Source organism: Saccopteryx leptura, chromosome 9, assembly GCF_036850995.1.
Source record: "Saccopteryx leptura isolate mSacLep1 chromosome 9, mSacLep1_pri_phased_curated, whole genome shotgun sequence".
Lineage (NCBI taxonomy): Eukaryota > Metazoa > Chordata > Mammalia > Chiroptera > Emballonuridae > Saccopteryx > Saccopteryx leptura.
In genome coordinates, this window is record NC_089511.1 from 31,149,916 (window position 1) to 31,167,216 (window position 17,301).

At 41.7% G+C, this 17,301-nt stretch overlaps 1 protein-coding gene across 2 annotated transcripts in view; it reads left to right on the plus strand.

Annotated features, from left to right (window-relative positions):
* The window catches only part of HSD17B2 (hydroxysteroid 17-beta dehydrogenase 2), a 61,030-nt gene extending 45,396 nt beyond the window's left edge, over nt 1-15,634 (plus strand). Inside the window, exons 4-5 of one of the 2 annotated variants that reach the window (XM_066349332.1) lie at nt 10,008-10,145; nt 15,186-15,634. In XM_066349332.1, coding sequence (XP_066205429.1) covers nt 10,008-10,145; nt 15,186-15,547 — 500 coding nt within the window. In that variant the 3' untranslated portion in view covers nt 15,548-15,634. Of the gene's footprint in view, nt 1-10,007; nt 10,146-14,892; nt 15,106-15,185 lie in introns of those variants that run through there. The other variant, XM_066349333.1, reaches the window with a different exon arrangement.
* The last annotated feature ends 1,667 nt before the right edge of the window (nt 15,635-17,301 follow it).

Sequence of the window (17,301 nt, forward strand, 5' to 3'; positions counted from 1 at the left end):
AAAATTTCTGCTGAGACATTTCATGCCTCAAGGAGATTAGTAAACCTGCCTCTCCTCGGGGGCATGTGGTTGGTCCTTGTTCTTTAGCTTGGAAAGGCATGAAAAAGGGGTGGACTTTGTTACTTGAGAGCTGGCTCCAGGTGTCCTTGGAGGAGGCAGAAACTGGCTGGGAGTCCTTATTACATTCTCCTGAGACAATGTCATTCAGGACAAGGCTTGGAAGGTATTAGAGAATGAGAAAGCTGCTGTGGGTAGGGAACCCTGGTACCCCTATAAAATGTCCTACATCCAGTTCCAATGTGGGGTGGGGAGGGGGGGTTCCCTCACACCAACAGGCAATGCTCAGACACCAGCAGGGCTACAATTTATCTTAATTCTGACACTATGTATCAGAGGATAGCATCAGATCTCACAGGTTAAGGGCTTGGTCTCGCATGACTATCAGATGCCAGTTGCAAGCCCTGGTTATCTAATACTGTGCTTCTGACTCATGGGTTATACATTGGAACCCATGGGTTTGGTTAATTTTCTAGTGTAACTCACAGGACTGAGGAAACCCAATTACTCACTGGATTACTGGTTTATTAAAAACAATATTAAAGAATACGAATCAATAGCCAGATGAGGAGATACACAGGGTGAGGCATAAGGAAGGGGCATGGAGCTTCCATGCTCTCTGAACATGCCACTCTATGGGAATCTCCAAATGTTCATTGACCTGGAAGCTCTCTGAAACTCCTCTTTTTATTATTATTATTATAATAATATTTTTTTAATGGAGGCTTCATTACATAGGCACAATTAATTAAGTCAATGACCATTGATGGTTGATCTCAAATCTCCAACCCCTCTCCCATTCCCTGAGGTTGGGTGGTAGGTGGGACTGAGAGTTCCAACCCTGTGATCACATGATTGGTTCCCCTAATAACCAGTCCCCGACCCTTAGGTGAGTTCCAAATCAGCCCAAGTCAGCTCATTAACATAAGACCAGAGGCTGTGGCCCTAGCCATTGCCATCCTGGTGCAGGTTCCCATTGGATTCGGGCAGACGGTAAAGGAACTGTGGAGCTAGAAATTGGTGGGCCATTCCATTTATTTAAGTCTCATAAAGGCAGATGAGCAAACAGGCAGGGAAGATCATTTCCGTTTTTCCCTTCAGAATCTCCCGGACTCACAGCGCAAAACAGGCCCCAACCAGCCTCTCCAGTCCCCAGCCAAACAGGCTGGGCTGAAATCTCTGGGCTCTCAAGACCCTCAGTTCTCTCTCTTTCTCCACTCTAGCAAAACAGGCTGGGGGAAAACACCCCTTCTCCAGTAAACAACAGCAAACAATCACCCCTCCCCACTATGGCAGGCAGTCCACAATTTGCAATCTGCTGCCCTGAGGGCAAGCACCCTCAGTCTTCCATAGACTATACACACAAGGCACAGACCCAATACAAGCTAGCAAACTTAAGAAACATTGGTTTATCCAACAATAACTAAAGACACCTTTGTTGCTCTCATCACTTAGAAATTCCAAGGGTTTAAGGAGCTCTGTGCCAGAACTGTTAAGACCAAATATGTATTTATTATAAATCAAAATATCACACCATACCTGTATAGCCTCAGGCTGAAAAGTTGCAGTATTTCTGCCCCCTGCAAGTAGAGTATTCACAGGGTGCCCTTTCTTTTCCATAATTCTGCATGTTAGCTTTAGGTTAGGAAAAAGAGGGATCTCCATGTGGGTGTTGATTATTATGGCTACCAGTGTTTTGAGGCCCTGCACTACCTCCAAGGACATCAAGAACATTGGGCTGGTAGAACCTTAGCAAATGTTACTAACTTACTCCTTATGTCACACCAAGATTCAGGAAAAGACCAGGGTTGAAGCCACTGCAGGGATGGAGGAGGGTTAGGGTGGGTAGAGGGTTTTCACAATTCTTCTGTAAGCTCCAAACTTGCAACTTCAAGTCTCCTTCAGTTTTAGCCATGACCAGTGGTACCCATGACATCAAAGAAAGACAATGGCTACTGGAGTGATCAATGTGAATGCTGAGAGTATTCACTTGCCAGGAAACAGTCATTGAGTAGTTCCCCAGACAAAAAAGCTAGGTAGGGGGGTGCAGGGGAAGGGGGTGAGAATGCTGCATTTATGGTGGCTACACTAAGTAAGGATAGACTGTTTTCAGGTAGAAAGAGTCCAAAGATCTGTATGTGGTTGGTTAAAACAAGTGTGATTATTGACGAGGTCAGCCATTAACAGGTGAGCCCCAACTCTGAGTTGTTTATCAGAATTGGCTACTTAAAATCTATTTGAAGGAAACCCAGCATTCAATTTTGATATCTCCTGAGCAAGTACTGCTCTAAGTACGAAGTTTTATTTTTATGTTAGCCACATTAATGTGACGGAGGTGCAGGTAGGATGGAGTGGGTGAAGAGGTATATTATTACTTAAAATTTGGTTGTAGCCTTGGCAGATGTTTCTAAAGCTCTAGCTTGTCCAAGGGGCTTATCTCATCTTTTAAAAATTCAAATAAGCCAGGCCTTAATGTTTTAACCTTTCACCTCAAACTTCAAAAAAATACAAATTTTTAATTTTATTTCCAAAAGTTTAGAGACCTTATGACCTTTGTACATGCAAAGACCTACATGAGAGCTAGGTAATTCTTCCTCTAATTAGCAATAATTGTGCCTCAGATAAACCTCATTGGCTACATATAATACTGCCACTGCGAAATCTAAGCATGTCTTCAAGGAAGTATTTTAAAGCGTTTAATTTGGAAATGATTATAGATTCACAGGAAGTTGTGAGGAAAATGTATGGAGAAATCTTGTTTAGCCTTCACCCAGCTTCCCCTAATGATAACATCTTGCATTACTATAGTACAATATCAAAACCATGTAACTGACATTGTTACAATGCACACTTATTCAGGTTTCACCAGTTATATCTGCACTCATTTGTGTCTGTGTTTATAGTTCTGTGCCATTTTATCACACGTGTAGCTTCCTGTAACTACCAACACAATCAACATACAGAACTGTAGTATCACCACAAGCAATCCCTGAGAAACCTCTTTGTAGCCATAGCCACTGCCCACTGCTGACCCCCATCCCATTCCCAACTCCTGGCAACCATGAATCTGTTCTCTAGCCATGTTTTGTTTGTTTATTTGTTTGCGAGAGAGACAGAGACAGAGACAGACAGACAGGAAGGGAAAGAGATGAGGAGCGTCAACTCATAGTTGAGTCACCTTAGTTGTTCATTGATTGCTTTCTCATATGTGCCTTGACTGGGAGGTGAGGGCTTCAGCTGAGCTAGTAACCCCTTGCTCAAGCCAGAGAGACCTTGGGCTTCAAGCCAGCGACCTTTGGGGTCATGTAGATGATCCCAAGCTCAAGCCAGCTACCCACGCTCAAGCTGGTGAGCCCACGCTCAAGCTGGCGACCTCAGGGTTTCGAAACTGGGTCCTTTGCATCCAAGGCTGACACTCTATCCACTGCTCCACTGCCTGGTCAGGCTCCATCTCTATACTTAAATTTTAAGAATGTTATATACAGGGAATCATATAATAAGCAATACAGTATGCAACCTTTTGAGACTGGCTTTCATTCAACATAATTTAAAAAGAATGTGTTTTGACTAAAATACATTTACACACAATTATACAGTTCACACACAAATCTCCCACATCTGTGAGACTTAGATCAAGGATAAAACAGCACTGCCAGGTTGCTATTCAACTTCTCAGATCATGTGAGCCTTCTACAGCCAAAACAGAGATCTCTATTTTGTTTTGTTTTGTTTTTTCAGATCCTAATCTGTACTAGCATTTACATGTCCAGAGGACTGAAATAATGGAAAAATTTCAAAGGTGTTCTCTAGAAGTGCTGAACAGCTCTGTCTGCACATTAGAATCACCAGGGGCAGTTTATTTATTTATTTATTTTTTATTTATATATCTTTTTTACAGAGACAGAGAGTGAGTCAGAGAGAGGGATAGACAGGGACAGACAGACAGGAACGGAGAGAGATGAGAAGCATCAATCATTAGTTTTCCATTGCGCGTTGCAACACCTTAGTTGTTCATTGATTGCTCTCTCACATGTGCCTTGACCACGGGCCTTCAGCAGACTGAGTAACCCCTTGTTGGACCCAGCGACCTTTGGTTCAAGCTGGTAGGCTTTTTGCTCAAACCAGATGAGCTCACGCTGAAGCTGGCAACCTTGGGGTCTCGAACCTGGGTCCTCTGCTTCCCAGTCCGACGCTCTATCCACTGCGCCACCGCCTGGTCAGGCACCAGGGGCAGTTTTTAAAAACCCTAGTGCCTGTGATAAACCCCAAACCAATGAAATCATATTGGGGGAAGAGAAGGAATTGATTTTTTTTCATGCTCAGTAGGAAATTCCATTAAGCTACCAACTTTGAAAACAATTGTTCTAAAAACAATTAGCTACAATAGAGGTTCTCAAACTTGGGGCAGGGGTGGGGTGGGGGAGGAGAGGTGATAATCAGGTTCACCTGGAGTATTTGGTAACACTAAGAAAACTGAGGCTCTCTCCTCCTTGAAAGGACTCTGGACCTCAGGGCGTATCATTAGCTCCCTTGGAGATTCTGATACTCACCAAATCTGAGACCCACAGGGCCAGAACATTTCTCACATTAAAATCACCTGTGGAGTTTTATTTAATACTAATTAATGTCCAGGTTCCACTGTCAGAATTTTTTAAAATTTCATTGGTCTAGGATAGGACCTGGGCATTGGCGTTTTAAAAGAAGATTTTGTTTATTCATTTTAGAGAGAGGAAAGAGAGAAAAAGGGGAGGAGAAGCGGGAATCGTCAACCTGCAGTTGCTTCCTGCATAGGTGATGACCAGGCAAGCCTGGGGTTTCATTTCAAACCAGCGACTTCAGTGTTCCAGGTCGACACTTTTTCCACTGTGCACATTGGCATTAAAAAAATATTCTCAAGGTGTTTCTACTCTGCTTACAATGTTATGTACCACTGATCTGGAATTAAAGACAAAACACACACACACACACACACTAAATATATATTCATCTCTCTGGGCACCCAAACGACTATATTTGGTTTCAATTAATGTCAGCTAGTGGATGAGTATGTAAAATTCTAAGACTTAACCTCCTTGGAATAATATCAGTACACTTATACTGTTGCTAAGATTATAACCCTCCCTGGCCGGTTGGCTCAGTGGTAGAGCGTCGGCCTGGTGTGCAGGAGTCCCGGGTTCGATTCCCGGCCAGGGCACACAGGAGAAGCGCCCATCTGCTTCTCCACCCCTCCCCCTCTCCTTCCTCTCTGTCTCTCTCTTCCCCTCCCGCAGCCGAGGCTCCACTGGAGCAAAGATGGCCTGGGCACTGGGGATGGCTCTGTGGCCTCTGCCTCAGGCGCTAGAATGGCTCTGGATGCAACAGAGCGACGCCCCAGAGGGGCAGAACATCGTCCCCTGGTGGGCATGCCGGATGGATCTCGGTCAGGTGCATGCGGGAGTCTGTCTGACTGACTCCCCGTTTCCAGCTTCGGAGAAATGAAAAAAAAAAAAGAAAGATTATAACCCACACATACTCCCAGGGTTCTGCATTTTTTACTAGTGCCCCAGTAGAGAAGCCCCCATTCAGGAAGTCAAATTTTCCCTGTTGAATTGGAAATGAAATTACCAAGTTCCTGGCAAAATTTTGCCTTGCTGCCCCTGGCAATAGGATTTTAACTTGAATGGAACAGAGACAAAAATTAAAGAATCTAACTGGACAGATGAGAAAGGGGTGTATAAGGTCAGGAATGGAGAATGCCCTGAGACCCTGTGGGTCTTGGATATCGACATGTATTTTATCTTATGACACCAGGAATAGTAGACACTAATATAAAACATTAACAGCAAGATTGGATCTGTGAGGTTGAACCCTACAGAACTGCCATATTGTAAGTCAAAAGTGGTCTAATACCAGCAATTTCATAGGGTTCAACATAATACAAAAGACAGATGTGTCTTAAATGTTTGGTCCAAAGCATATTATCTCGTTAGATGGATAATGTGGGATATGCTAAATTCTCACCACCTGTCATACTATCCATAAGGTAAGTAATCACCATGAAAGCACATATTCAGAAATTCATGACAAAAAACCTAATGTAATAGTTTAAAATTCAGTATTCAAATAAATCACTTGACTTGGTTTCCAACGCTGAGTATGATCCAGTAGGTCTAGGGAGGGTCCTAGAAATCCATATAATAAACAAATATCCTGGGAGATCCTGAGCAGGTGCACTTATGACTCTAAGAAACACGGAACATATGGAGTATTTTGGGCTATTGAGATATTATTGTAAAATCCCTGAATAGTACTAACAATAGGAAGCTCTCATTATGGAGCTTACTTTGTGCCCAGCACTATTCTAATTTACAGGTTAAAGACAGAGGCACATAAAGTGATTTTCCTACTTTTAATTGATTTTACTAATTAATGGCAGAGCTGGGACTTGAACACAGACAGTGCAGGCTCCAGAATCCCACTGGTAACTGCTGCCCTCTGCTAACCTGCCGCCTAGCTGGCCTCTCGGCTATAAAAACCCTGGAGAAGTGAAAACGGTCTAACTCCACAAGCTGGGTTGCAACTTTGAACAAGTTGTTTTAACTTCTTTGACCTTTCTCGGAGTTGGATTTGGAACTCTAAGATTTTGTGAAACTAAAACTTACTTTAAAAAGAATCAACTGGTCGTTGGTGGCACCGCTTATTGTTTGATGCTGGCCGCTACATTGAAATGCCATCAGTTAAGCTTCAGGCTTCTTCCTTTTAAGTGACAGGATCAGAACTCAAACTAGCAAAAATTAAAAAAGGGAAAAAAAGTTAGTTCACCAACTGGCTTGGACCAAGTTTTAAGATGGGATCACTGTAACTCTCCCCCACCCCCACCCCGTTTCCCTCCTCAACAGCCACCTTCAAGTCTCTGCTTTCCCCAGTTTGTTCCTGGCTTTCCTTTGCTTAACTCTCCTACATGGCTGGCAAAAATGGCCCGGGGGGTTGTTTCACCATTATCACACCTAAGTAGCCAGGAAAGAATGAAAAACCACCATCTTTATCAGGAAGGCTCAATTCCAGTCACATGTTCAGCTCCAACCAAACTCCACCCCCAGGGGATAAGATATTATGATTGGCCAGTCTGCTTCTCTTAATGAGAAAGACAGAACCATTCACTAGATAGTCTTCCTCCAGAGGCACAGAGGTTAAGGGTCAGTGCAGGCTTTATTGAGCTTAACAGACACGTTTTTGACAAATTGAAAAGAAGACCTAGTGTCAGCAAAAAAGATTAGGGTTGGCTTTATTGCGATTCTTACCTTATTGTGAGGCCCGGAACTGAACCTGCAATATCTATGAGGTATACCTCGCCTGTATTTCCCAAAAAGAAAACTATGTGAGCCATACCAAAGCTTTAATAATAATTTAAGAAAAATAATGATAATTAACATTCATTATTCTAGGTTTCTCTCCTTCAGTGCCTATGCTCTTCCCCACCCCACCCCCAAATTTTACTGAGCTATAATTGACATATAACACTGTATTTGTTTAAGATGTACATGTAATGATTTGATATATATGTATAATTATGAAATGATCACCACAATATGGTTAGTTAACATCCTCACTAAGCCCTGGCCAAATAGTTGGGTTGGTCAGAGCGTCATCCAGAAGCACAAAGGTTGCCAGTTCCATCCCTGGTCACAGTACGTACAGAACACCTCGATGTTCCTGTCTCTCTGTTTCTCTCTCTTCCTGACTCTAAAAATAAACTCCAAAACAAACAAAAAACATCCATCACTTCATGTAGTTACATTTTTTTTTTCTTGTGATGAGAACATTAAGATTTACTTTCTTTATTTTCTTTTTGATTAAATTTATTGGGTGACACTGATTAACAAAATAATACAGGTTTCGGTGCACAATTCCACAACATGTCATCTGTACAGTGTATCGTGTGTTCACCACCCCAAGTCAAGTCTCCATCCATCACCATTTATCTCCCTTATTCCCCCCTCCACCTGCCCTCCCCACACCCTGCAATCACCACACTGTTGTCCAGTCCATGAGTTTTTCTTTTTTTCTCAATCCCTCCACCCCCCCACCTAGCCTACCAACATGCCCCCCGCCCCACAGATGTCAGCCTGCTCTCCATCTGTAAGTCTGTCTCTATTTTGCTTGTTAGTTTATTTTGTTCATTAGATGCCACATATGAGTGAAATCATATAATCATATGGCACTTACCTTGCTCTGGCTTATTTCACTCATCATTTTCTCAAAAAAAAATGTTGTTTTATTCAACTAGTTTCATTAGAAATATATTGAGATGCTGTAGGAACTTAACTCTTGTTTATATTAATTAGTAAAATTGGTTTCATTATACCTCTTTTCCTTTAAGTCACAGACCTATTGATGATGTTAAGTAAGGACTTACTGTATATTACATCTTCCACTTTAGATTATAACTGGAAGTTTATACTTTTGACCACCTTCATCCATTGTGCCCACTCGCCTCACCTCCAATCTGGAAGCCACCAATGTGTTTTCTGTATCTATGGTTTTTTAGATTTCACATGTGGATGAGATAATATAGTATTTGTTTTTCTCTGACTTATTATACTTAGCATAATGCCCTCAAGGTTCTCAAGGTACATTTGTGTTGTTGCAAATGGAAGGATTTTCTTCTTCTTCATCCATTAATCTGTTGATGAATATTTTGGTTGCTCTCATGTCTTAGCTATTGTAAATAACAGTGCAATGAACATGGGGGTACAGATACTGTGCTCTTTTTTTTCTAACTGAAATTTTTATTGAGATCACCATAGATTTGCTGAAGTTGTAAGGAATGTAGCATTTACCCAGTTTCCTCCAGTGATAAAATTTTGCAAATCTATAGTACAATAGTATAACCAGCATACTGATTATGATCTAATCCATCAATTTTATTCAGATTTTCCCAGTTTTACTTATACTTGTGTGTTTGTTTTGTTTCATACATTTTATCATCTCATTTTCTTTTTACTTGCATTGTGTTTTTTTCAGATCAAGTCTAGATAGTCAAATTCTGGCATGGTTTCATTAAGTGACTAGAAATGGCCAATGTCTATACTAAGTAAGATTGTCCTTTAAGAAACCAGACCAGAGTCACTGCCGTCATGCTTTCCCTGTATGAAGAAATGAGCTCAGTGTTTTGTAGGCATCCAGGAAGAAGGAGCTGAAAGCCTATTTAGAACAAGGGTTTGTCCTATATACTACATACTTAAGATGATGACTTAAGTATCCCTTAATAAATGATCCCTAATAAATGTTAAATATGAGTATAAGACATATTTTGTGGTCTCAAATGCTCCCACTGAAAACTTTAACATTTGAATAGAGTTAGGATTTCGGCAAGAGAACTCAGGGCTAGAGAGATGTTCTCCTATGAATGAAGCACATCGAACTGAAAGACGTCATCTGCAAAATTCTAAGGTTAGGAGAACAAAGACAAGCAATGTGCAAAACTAGACCCATGCTTGATTTGGTGAGAATCACCAAAGGCTGGGAAAGCTGGTGGAACTAGGAAACATGGAAAGGTAAGACCAGGGAGCACTGGAGGTCCTCTTCCCAACCCTAGATAGTTGTGCAAATGACCTGGGGATTTTAGGCAGAATAAAATACCCATGATGTTATCTCTGGCATTTGTTGAAATGTCTATGGTCTCTAAAAGCCAGGTGGTTGCTTTTCTTTTAAATTAAAAAAAAATTGAACTATAATTAATATACAATAAACTATAGATATATTTAAAGTATACAATTTGATAAATGTAGACATATATGTGTACTCATGAAACCATTACCACACAATCAAGATAGTGAACATGTCCATCACCCCCTAAAAGTTCCTTGTCCCCTATCAACTTCCTCCTGGACCCCACACCAGGTGAATACTTAGTGAATGATAAAATGAAAACATCAGATCTGATGTTTTTCCTCCCATCATTTCTATAGGAGGGGTCCCATTACTAAAGCTGGCAGCCTATGGCTCATCAAAGGCAGCTCTGACCATGTTTTCTGCGATCATGAGACAAGAGCTTTCCAAATGGGAAGTTAAAGTCTCTGTCATCCAGCCTGGAGGCTTCAAAACAAGTAAGTGCAATGTTCATCCTGGGAGGGATGCTAAAGGTCCTTTGTTCTGCTCCACTGAACACCTCAGAAATCAGCTCAAGAGTAGATGGGACGGGTGGGCCTCTTTTAAGAACAGAAGGGTAAATGCTAGGTTCCTTTTTTCAATCTATGGCTACTCCCCTGCATTCTTCCACAAGGAATTAAGTTTTGATGTCATGTATTTGTTAAACACCATCTTCTCCCCTCTGAAGAATATGACCCACCTATTTTCTACCTGGGGAGGAGATAGCCATTCTCTCCTCTCTCCTCCCTGAACTTCTGAACTCTAGGCAGATGAAAACAACCCCCATGGCTCAGTACTTAGTTCTGGGCCATCAAATATTTGATTGGTAATTGAAGTAAAGATGTAAAAAAGACTGCAAACTGGGAATGATTGATAACATCCTAAAGGACAAATCCTAGAGGTTTCTATGTTAACCAGGAGGTGCATGAGGGTGAAAGGCCTTTTCTGAGAGGGAGAGAAAGAGTCTGGACCACTCAGGTGGAGAGGCTAGACCAGGACTGTCGGAATGGAAGGGAGATGAAGTCTTGAGAAGGTTTTCTACCTTGGGGACTTCCTGGATGGGGAGGAGAATTGAATGGGTCAAAGTTAAGGCCAAATGTGACAGACTGAGAGACTAAGATAGAAGATATAACATAGAAAAGAAAGTTGACTGACAGCTAGTCTAAGGGCTAAATGATGAATTTGACTTATAACTTGGCAGAAGGATTTAGAGTTTGGTAGCACAGCCAAAGGAAACTTTCAACACAGAGATGTGACTCCATTTGAGCTACAGTTTCGAGGATTTATTAAAATTGTTATGGCTAATTTTGGGAGAGCTGCTCTTCTTAGACACTAGCCACTTTCCACATAGTCTTTCCTGATGTTGTTGATCTTATTTATTTATCTTTGAGAGAGAAAAGGAGAGAGATGAGAAACATCAACTTGTAGTTGCATTACTTTAGTTGTTCATTGATTGCTTCTCATATGTGCCTCGACCGGGATGGGCTCCAACTAATCCAGAGACCTTTGGTCTCAAGCCAGAGACCATGGGATTATGTCAATGATCCCATGCTCAAGCCGGTGACCCTGTGCTAAAGCCAGATGAGCCTGCACTCAAGCTGGCATCCTCAGGGTTTTGAACCTGGGGCATCAGTGTCCCAGGCTGATGAGTACCACTATACCAGTGGTACTCAACCTGGTCCCTACCACCCACTAGTGGGCATTCCAGCTTTCATGGTGGGCAGTAGTGGAGCAACCAAAATATAAATAAAAAGATAGATTTAACTATAGTAAGTTGTTTTATAAAGATTTATTCTGCCAAACTTAGTGAAAATCCGACATAAAGTACTTGGTAAGTAATTATTATTATATGCTTTAACTTGCTGTAACTCTGCTTTATAAATTTTATAAAGTAAAGTTACTTCCCTACTTTATAAATCACCATTACTGTGGAACCAGTGGGCGATTAGAAAATTTTACTACTAACAGATACAAAAGTGGGCGGTAGGTATAAAAAGGTTGACTACCCCTGCTTTAGACACTGTGCCCCCACTGGTCAGGCTTATTTATTTTTTAGTTGAGAAATATATCATGTGCACACATAGTTTAACAAATTATTCTAAAAACTCACATCCTTAATATCCAAATAAAAATTAAGCATTTCCAGCACCCAGAAGTCCCTATATGATCCTCTTCAGTCATAGCTTTTTCCCATCCCCCAAATGCATCCACTGTCTTTTTGTAATAATCTTTTGTTTTTCTTTACAAAGTATATCCATACATGTATTCTCAACCAATAGAGTTTGGCTCTGCTCATTTTCGAACTTCGACCAGAATCAACATGTTTGTATTCTACAACATTGTTTTCATAGTACATTTTTGTTATGTGTAGCTATGATTCATTCATTTTTATTGTTGTATAGTATTCTGTGAATATGTCACACATTTTTCTACCGTTGATGAAATGTTTGGGTCACTTTTGGACAATTACGAAGATTTCTGTAACATGTCCTGTGGTGTATGTGTACATGATTTTTCTTATAATACATACCCAGGAGTGGAATGACTAGATCCTAGCATTTAATCATCTTCAATTTTACTGGATAATACCAAACTGTTTTCTAAAATATTGTTCTAATTCATTGTCCCATCCTTTCCTTATATGTCTTAGATTGTCGCACACTTCTGAGTGGTAGGCTTAATTGACATAATTCTTCAGATGAGGACACTGAGGTGAGGTGGGTCACATATACTCGCTATGAGTGTCTGGCACACCACCGTGATGGTGGGGAGTGTGAAACCAGATCCCTGGATGCAGTGCTGGATTCTTTCTTTTATACCAGAAAGCCAAGCCCTGGATTTGAAGCTGATATTTGATGGACCCTTTGAAGGTGATAGGCTAAACAATGGAGGACTGAGGACTCAAGTTTGGAGAATAATGCTTGAGGTGGGGGGAAGAGAAAAATAAGAATCATCATTGACACTCAGAGCTCCTAGAGACATTCAGAGAAACACACCAGATATTTTAGTGCCCTGCAATAAAAATAGCTAAAACACATTGCAGGCTTAGCAGGTTTTAAGCACTTGACATGCACAATCTCACTTAATTCTATGAGGTAGGCATTGTAATAATCACATTTTTTAAGGTGAGATAATGAGGCAGACTTTCGCAATGTGCCCCAACCGAGATCCACTTGGCAACCCATCTGGGGTTGATGCTTGAGTACCAAACTATTTTTAGCTCCTGAGGCCAATGTGCTCCAACAGAGCTGTCCTCAGCACCCAAGACCATGCTCAGACCACTTGAGCCACTGGCTGCGAGAGGGGAAGAGAAAGAGAAGGGGGGCAGAGAAGCAGATGGTCACTTCTCCTGTGTGTCCTGACTGGGAATTGAACTCGGGATATCCATAATCTGGGCCAATACTCTGTCCACTGTGCCACTGGCCAGGGCAAGAATCACATTTTATAGGGAGAAAACTGAGGCTCAGAAAAGTTAAGAAATTTCCCAAGCCTCAGAACAGATAGGAGGCAATATGAGGCAGAGATGGGATTTGGATCCAGATAGTCTTAACAATTTTATTGTGTTGCCCAAAGTGGCAAGGGATGGGTAGGTGTGTGTCAAAGGTGGCAGGTGAAAGTTGACAAAGGGCTTGTGGCTTTGACACCAATAAAGAGAGGTCTGGGAAATCTAGATAAAGTACTCATGAGAATGGTTAGAAAGTGCTTGAGGTATTTAAAGAGGAAGTAGAGACAGAAAGGAAGCCCCCTGACTGTGAAAGCCCAGACTTGGAGAGAGGTAGTTGGAAGAACAATAGTTCATGCAAACATGTTTTTCATGACTCAGAAGCCTCCAGAATAATTGTCAGCGTAATCATTCCTTTAAGTACAGCATGGGCTTTCATAAAAAAGAAAAAAATTAAAATTAAAATCTCTTGAGTATAACTGGATTTCACTGGCTTACATTTCACAGCAAGACTCCCTCATGGTCCTGATATTGGGGGGAGTAAACCAAGCTCACAGACGAAGGCCCATCCCCATGGTAAACCCCAAGCAGTCGCATACTTTGCAGGAGGGGGTATGAGTTGCTGCAGTGTTTCAGGAAAAAAATCTGGCGGTAGCTATTAAAATACAGAATGCATGTGCCTTTTGACCAGACAGCCACACCTTGGGGACTGTAACCTACAGAAGTAAATGCCAAAATACAAAAGGATATAATATGCAAGGTGTTTTACAACAGAGCTGTCAACAATGGTGAAACCTAGGACTGGGAAGTCCTCCGATGGAGATGTGGTTGACTAAGAGCTGTCCAGAGGAAAATTCTGCTGCTCTGCTTTCAGTCTATTGACCAGAAGGCTGGCTGTGGTTTATTACTAAAGCAAAAACAAACAAACTTGAAAGCAAATTCCTGGAAAAGATTTATCATATGATCCTTTTTGTTTTTTGTTCGTTCCTGGTAAAACAGAAATTGATCCCAAACCTTGTATGTGTAGATATGTTTGTATAAACAAGGGGAAATGAAGAAAGATACACAAAACTGTAGATTGCCTCAGAGGAGAGATTAAAAACAAAACAAAACCAGATACACCTCCTTATTATTCACAATATGTATAGTATAGGTATTTTACGCCTAATACATTTTATATTGTATATAATAGTCATGAAAGGTGTACTGAATGTTTGTGACAGCATGATTTCTAAGAGCTCCAAATTGAAAACAACCCAAATGCCCATCACAGTATAATGGATAAATAATTCAAGGCATATATATACAATGGAAACCTATGCAGCTGGGAGAATGGCCACACGATGCCATAGATCAGGGGTCCCCAAACTACGGCCCCCGGGCCACATACGGCCCCCTGAGGCCATTTATCTGGCCCCTGCCGCACTTCTGGAAGGGTCACCTCTTTCATAGGTGGTCAGTGGAGGAGCATAGTTCCCATTGAAATACTGGTCAGTTCATTGATTTAAATTTACTTGTTTGTTATTTTAAATATTGTATTTCTTCCCGTTTTGTTTTTTTACTTTAAAATAAGATATGTGTGTGCATAGGGATTTGTTCATAGTTTTTTTTATAGTCCGGCCCTCCAACGGTCTGAGGGACGGTGAACTGGCCCCCTGTGTAAAAAGTTTGGGGACCCCTGCCATAGATGAATCTCTCAATGTCATGTATTATTCCATTTATAACATGTCCAAAGCCAGGCCAAGCCACTTTATTCTTTTCAGCAGGACAGTGGCTCCTGGGAAGGGAGCTGAAGTTAGGGGCTTCGAGGATGGTTTATCCTTTTCTTGATGCGGTTGCTGGTTCCGCGGGCTACTCAGTTTGTGAAAACTCAGTCATCTGCACAATTTTTGTTTAAAAAATATAACAAATACCATGATAAAGCACATATTTGTTTGGGAATGCTGGTCCTTCTCAGCAGAAGCCAATTCACAAGGGCCTGTTTCCCCGTTAGGGGTCGGCCGTGCCAGTTCGGGCTGTCCCAGCACCTGAGCCTCCCTTTCCTCTGGCATCCCAGATATCACAGGCACGGCTGAGATGTGGAACAAGTTGGAGAAAGACATCCTGGACCACCTCACCCCTGACGTAAAGGAGGAGTACGGCCAGGACTATATCCTTTCGCAACGGAATTTTTTCAACTCACTCACTATGTACTCCAGCTCTGACCTGTCCCCTGTGCTCCTGGACATCCGGCACGCCATCTCTGCTAAGAACCCCTATAGCATTTACACGCCGGGGTCAGGCGCTTACCTGTGGTTCTGCTTTGTTTCCTTTAGCCCAACTGGCATATTTGATTACTTTAATAAAAAACTTCATAGTTTTCATAATAGCATGCCTAGAACGCTAAGCATGCCTAACTGGAAGAATAAGGCCATGTAGGCAAATACTGTAAGTGGGAAATGTTATAGTCTTAGAGTCAAAGGGAAGCCAGAGCTTCCCATTAAAGTCCTGGTTTCCTACCTTGCATTTCCCGTGTACTCTGTTTGTTGAATGGGACCCACTGGTGAGAAATCTGGAGGGTGGAAATGACCACCATGAGGAGCATCGATTGAGTGCCAACTCTGTACCTGATACATCTCAGATATTCCCTCATCTAGTTCTCATCAGAGAGCCTAGGTAGTTATCTTCACCCCTACTTAATGGGTAAGGGAATTAAGGATCGGAAAGGTTAAGTTCCCTAGTTCATGGTTGCATAACTAACAAAAGGCAGAGCTGGAATTGAAATCTAATTTGAACTCCACTGTCTTCCAGGAGAGAAGGAAGTAAAAGAGAGATGAAGAGGTAATAAAAAGAGAGAGGGAAGGGAAAAGAGGAGGATGAAATGGCAAGGACCAGAGTCAAATTGAGCCTTTCTCACTGTGCACTGATATCCTGCTGTAACTGCTTTATTCGAGGTGTTAGATTTATTGTATTTAATCAAGTGCTCTGTGCAGCTCCTCTCCCTTCCTCTACCAGGGGCCCTGGAGAAAATATAAGGCCTCTCTTCTCAAGAAAAGTCCCAGAGACCTTTTGGCAGACCCAGGACATGTGACTGGCTGGTCTGGTGTCCATAGTAACCTTCCCTGTTACCTCCATCTGAGCATCCCAGGATGAAAAGCCAGTGTTATTACCTGGGGAAGCCTGGCTGAAGGGAACAATGTCAGGGAGAAAGAGAGGTGTTGCCAAGTTCACCTAGGGTAGGCAAAAGGGGGAGGAGCCGGGAACAGAGGGGGAATAAAAAAAATTAGAAAAAAATATCAGCCTGATAAGAGGGAAGCAGAGGTTCAGACACCTTGATCACAGTGAACCTCCCTCTGCCTCATTTCCTTTTTGAAAAGTGCAATCTCTTTTTCTATTTCCCAACCTCTTGGAGATTTGGGGAGAGCAGATAAACCGAAGGTGCTTTTCGATTTTCTCCAGAAGAAAATAATAAATGGCGATGTAATGAGATGATTAGAAATTCATTAATACATTTTATATATTTTTTAATTTTTCAATTACTGTTTACATTCCATATTATTCTGTATCAGTTTCAGATGTACAACATAGTGGTTAGAAAATTATGTATTTTACAGAGTGAGTCACCCGATGTTTTATGTACCCCTCGGGCCCCATACAGAGTTACTATGATATTATTTAGTGACTATACTCCCTACTGTACTTGACATCCCCATTGACTATTCTGTAACTATCAATCTGTACTTAATCCCTTTACCTTTTTCACCCAGGCCTCCAACTCTGTTCCCCTCTGACAATTGTCAGTCTGTTCTCTAATACAATGCATTTTTAATGGCTGGTCATGCCAGCTGCCCAGTGGTTCTCTACTATTGCTTTAGGACAAAACAGAAAGAAAAGAAAAAAAAATCAAGTTAATCATTGATTTCCAAAATAGGCACTTTTTGGAGATAAGAGTTGTCAAAGCCAACACTTTCATTTACCGGGTTCAGACATTGAGAGGGCAAAGGGTGTGTATAACCTGCAATCCACAGTTTGGAGGAGGACTGGGGATTGAGAACGAGGGCTTCTCAAAGTGTGGTTCCTGCACCTGCATCACCTGAGAAGTTACATGCAGGTTCTTAGGAGCCATCCCTATTGCATTTCAGGTTCCTATGGTCACTATAACACACTGCCAAAAGCTCAGCAGCATAAAACAA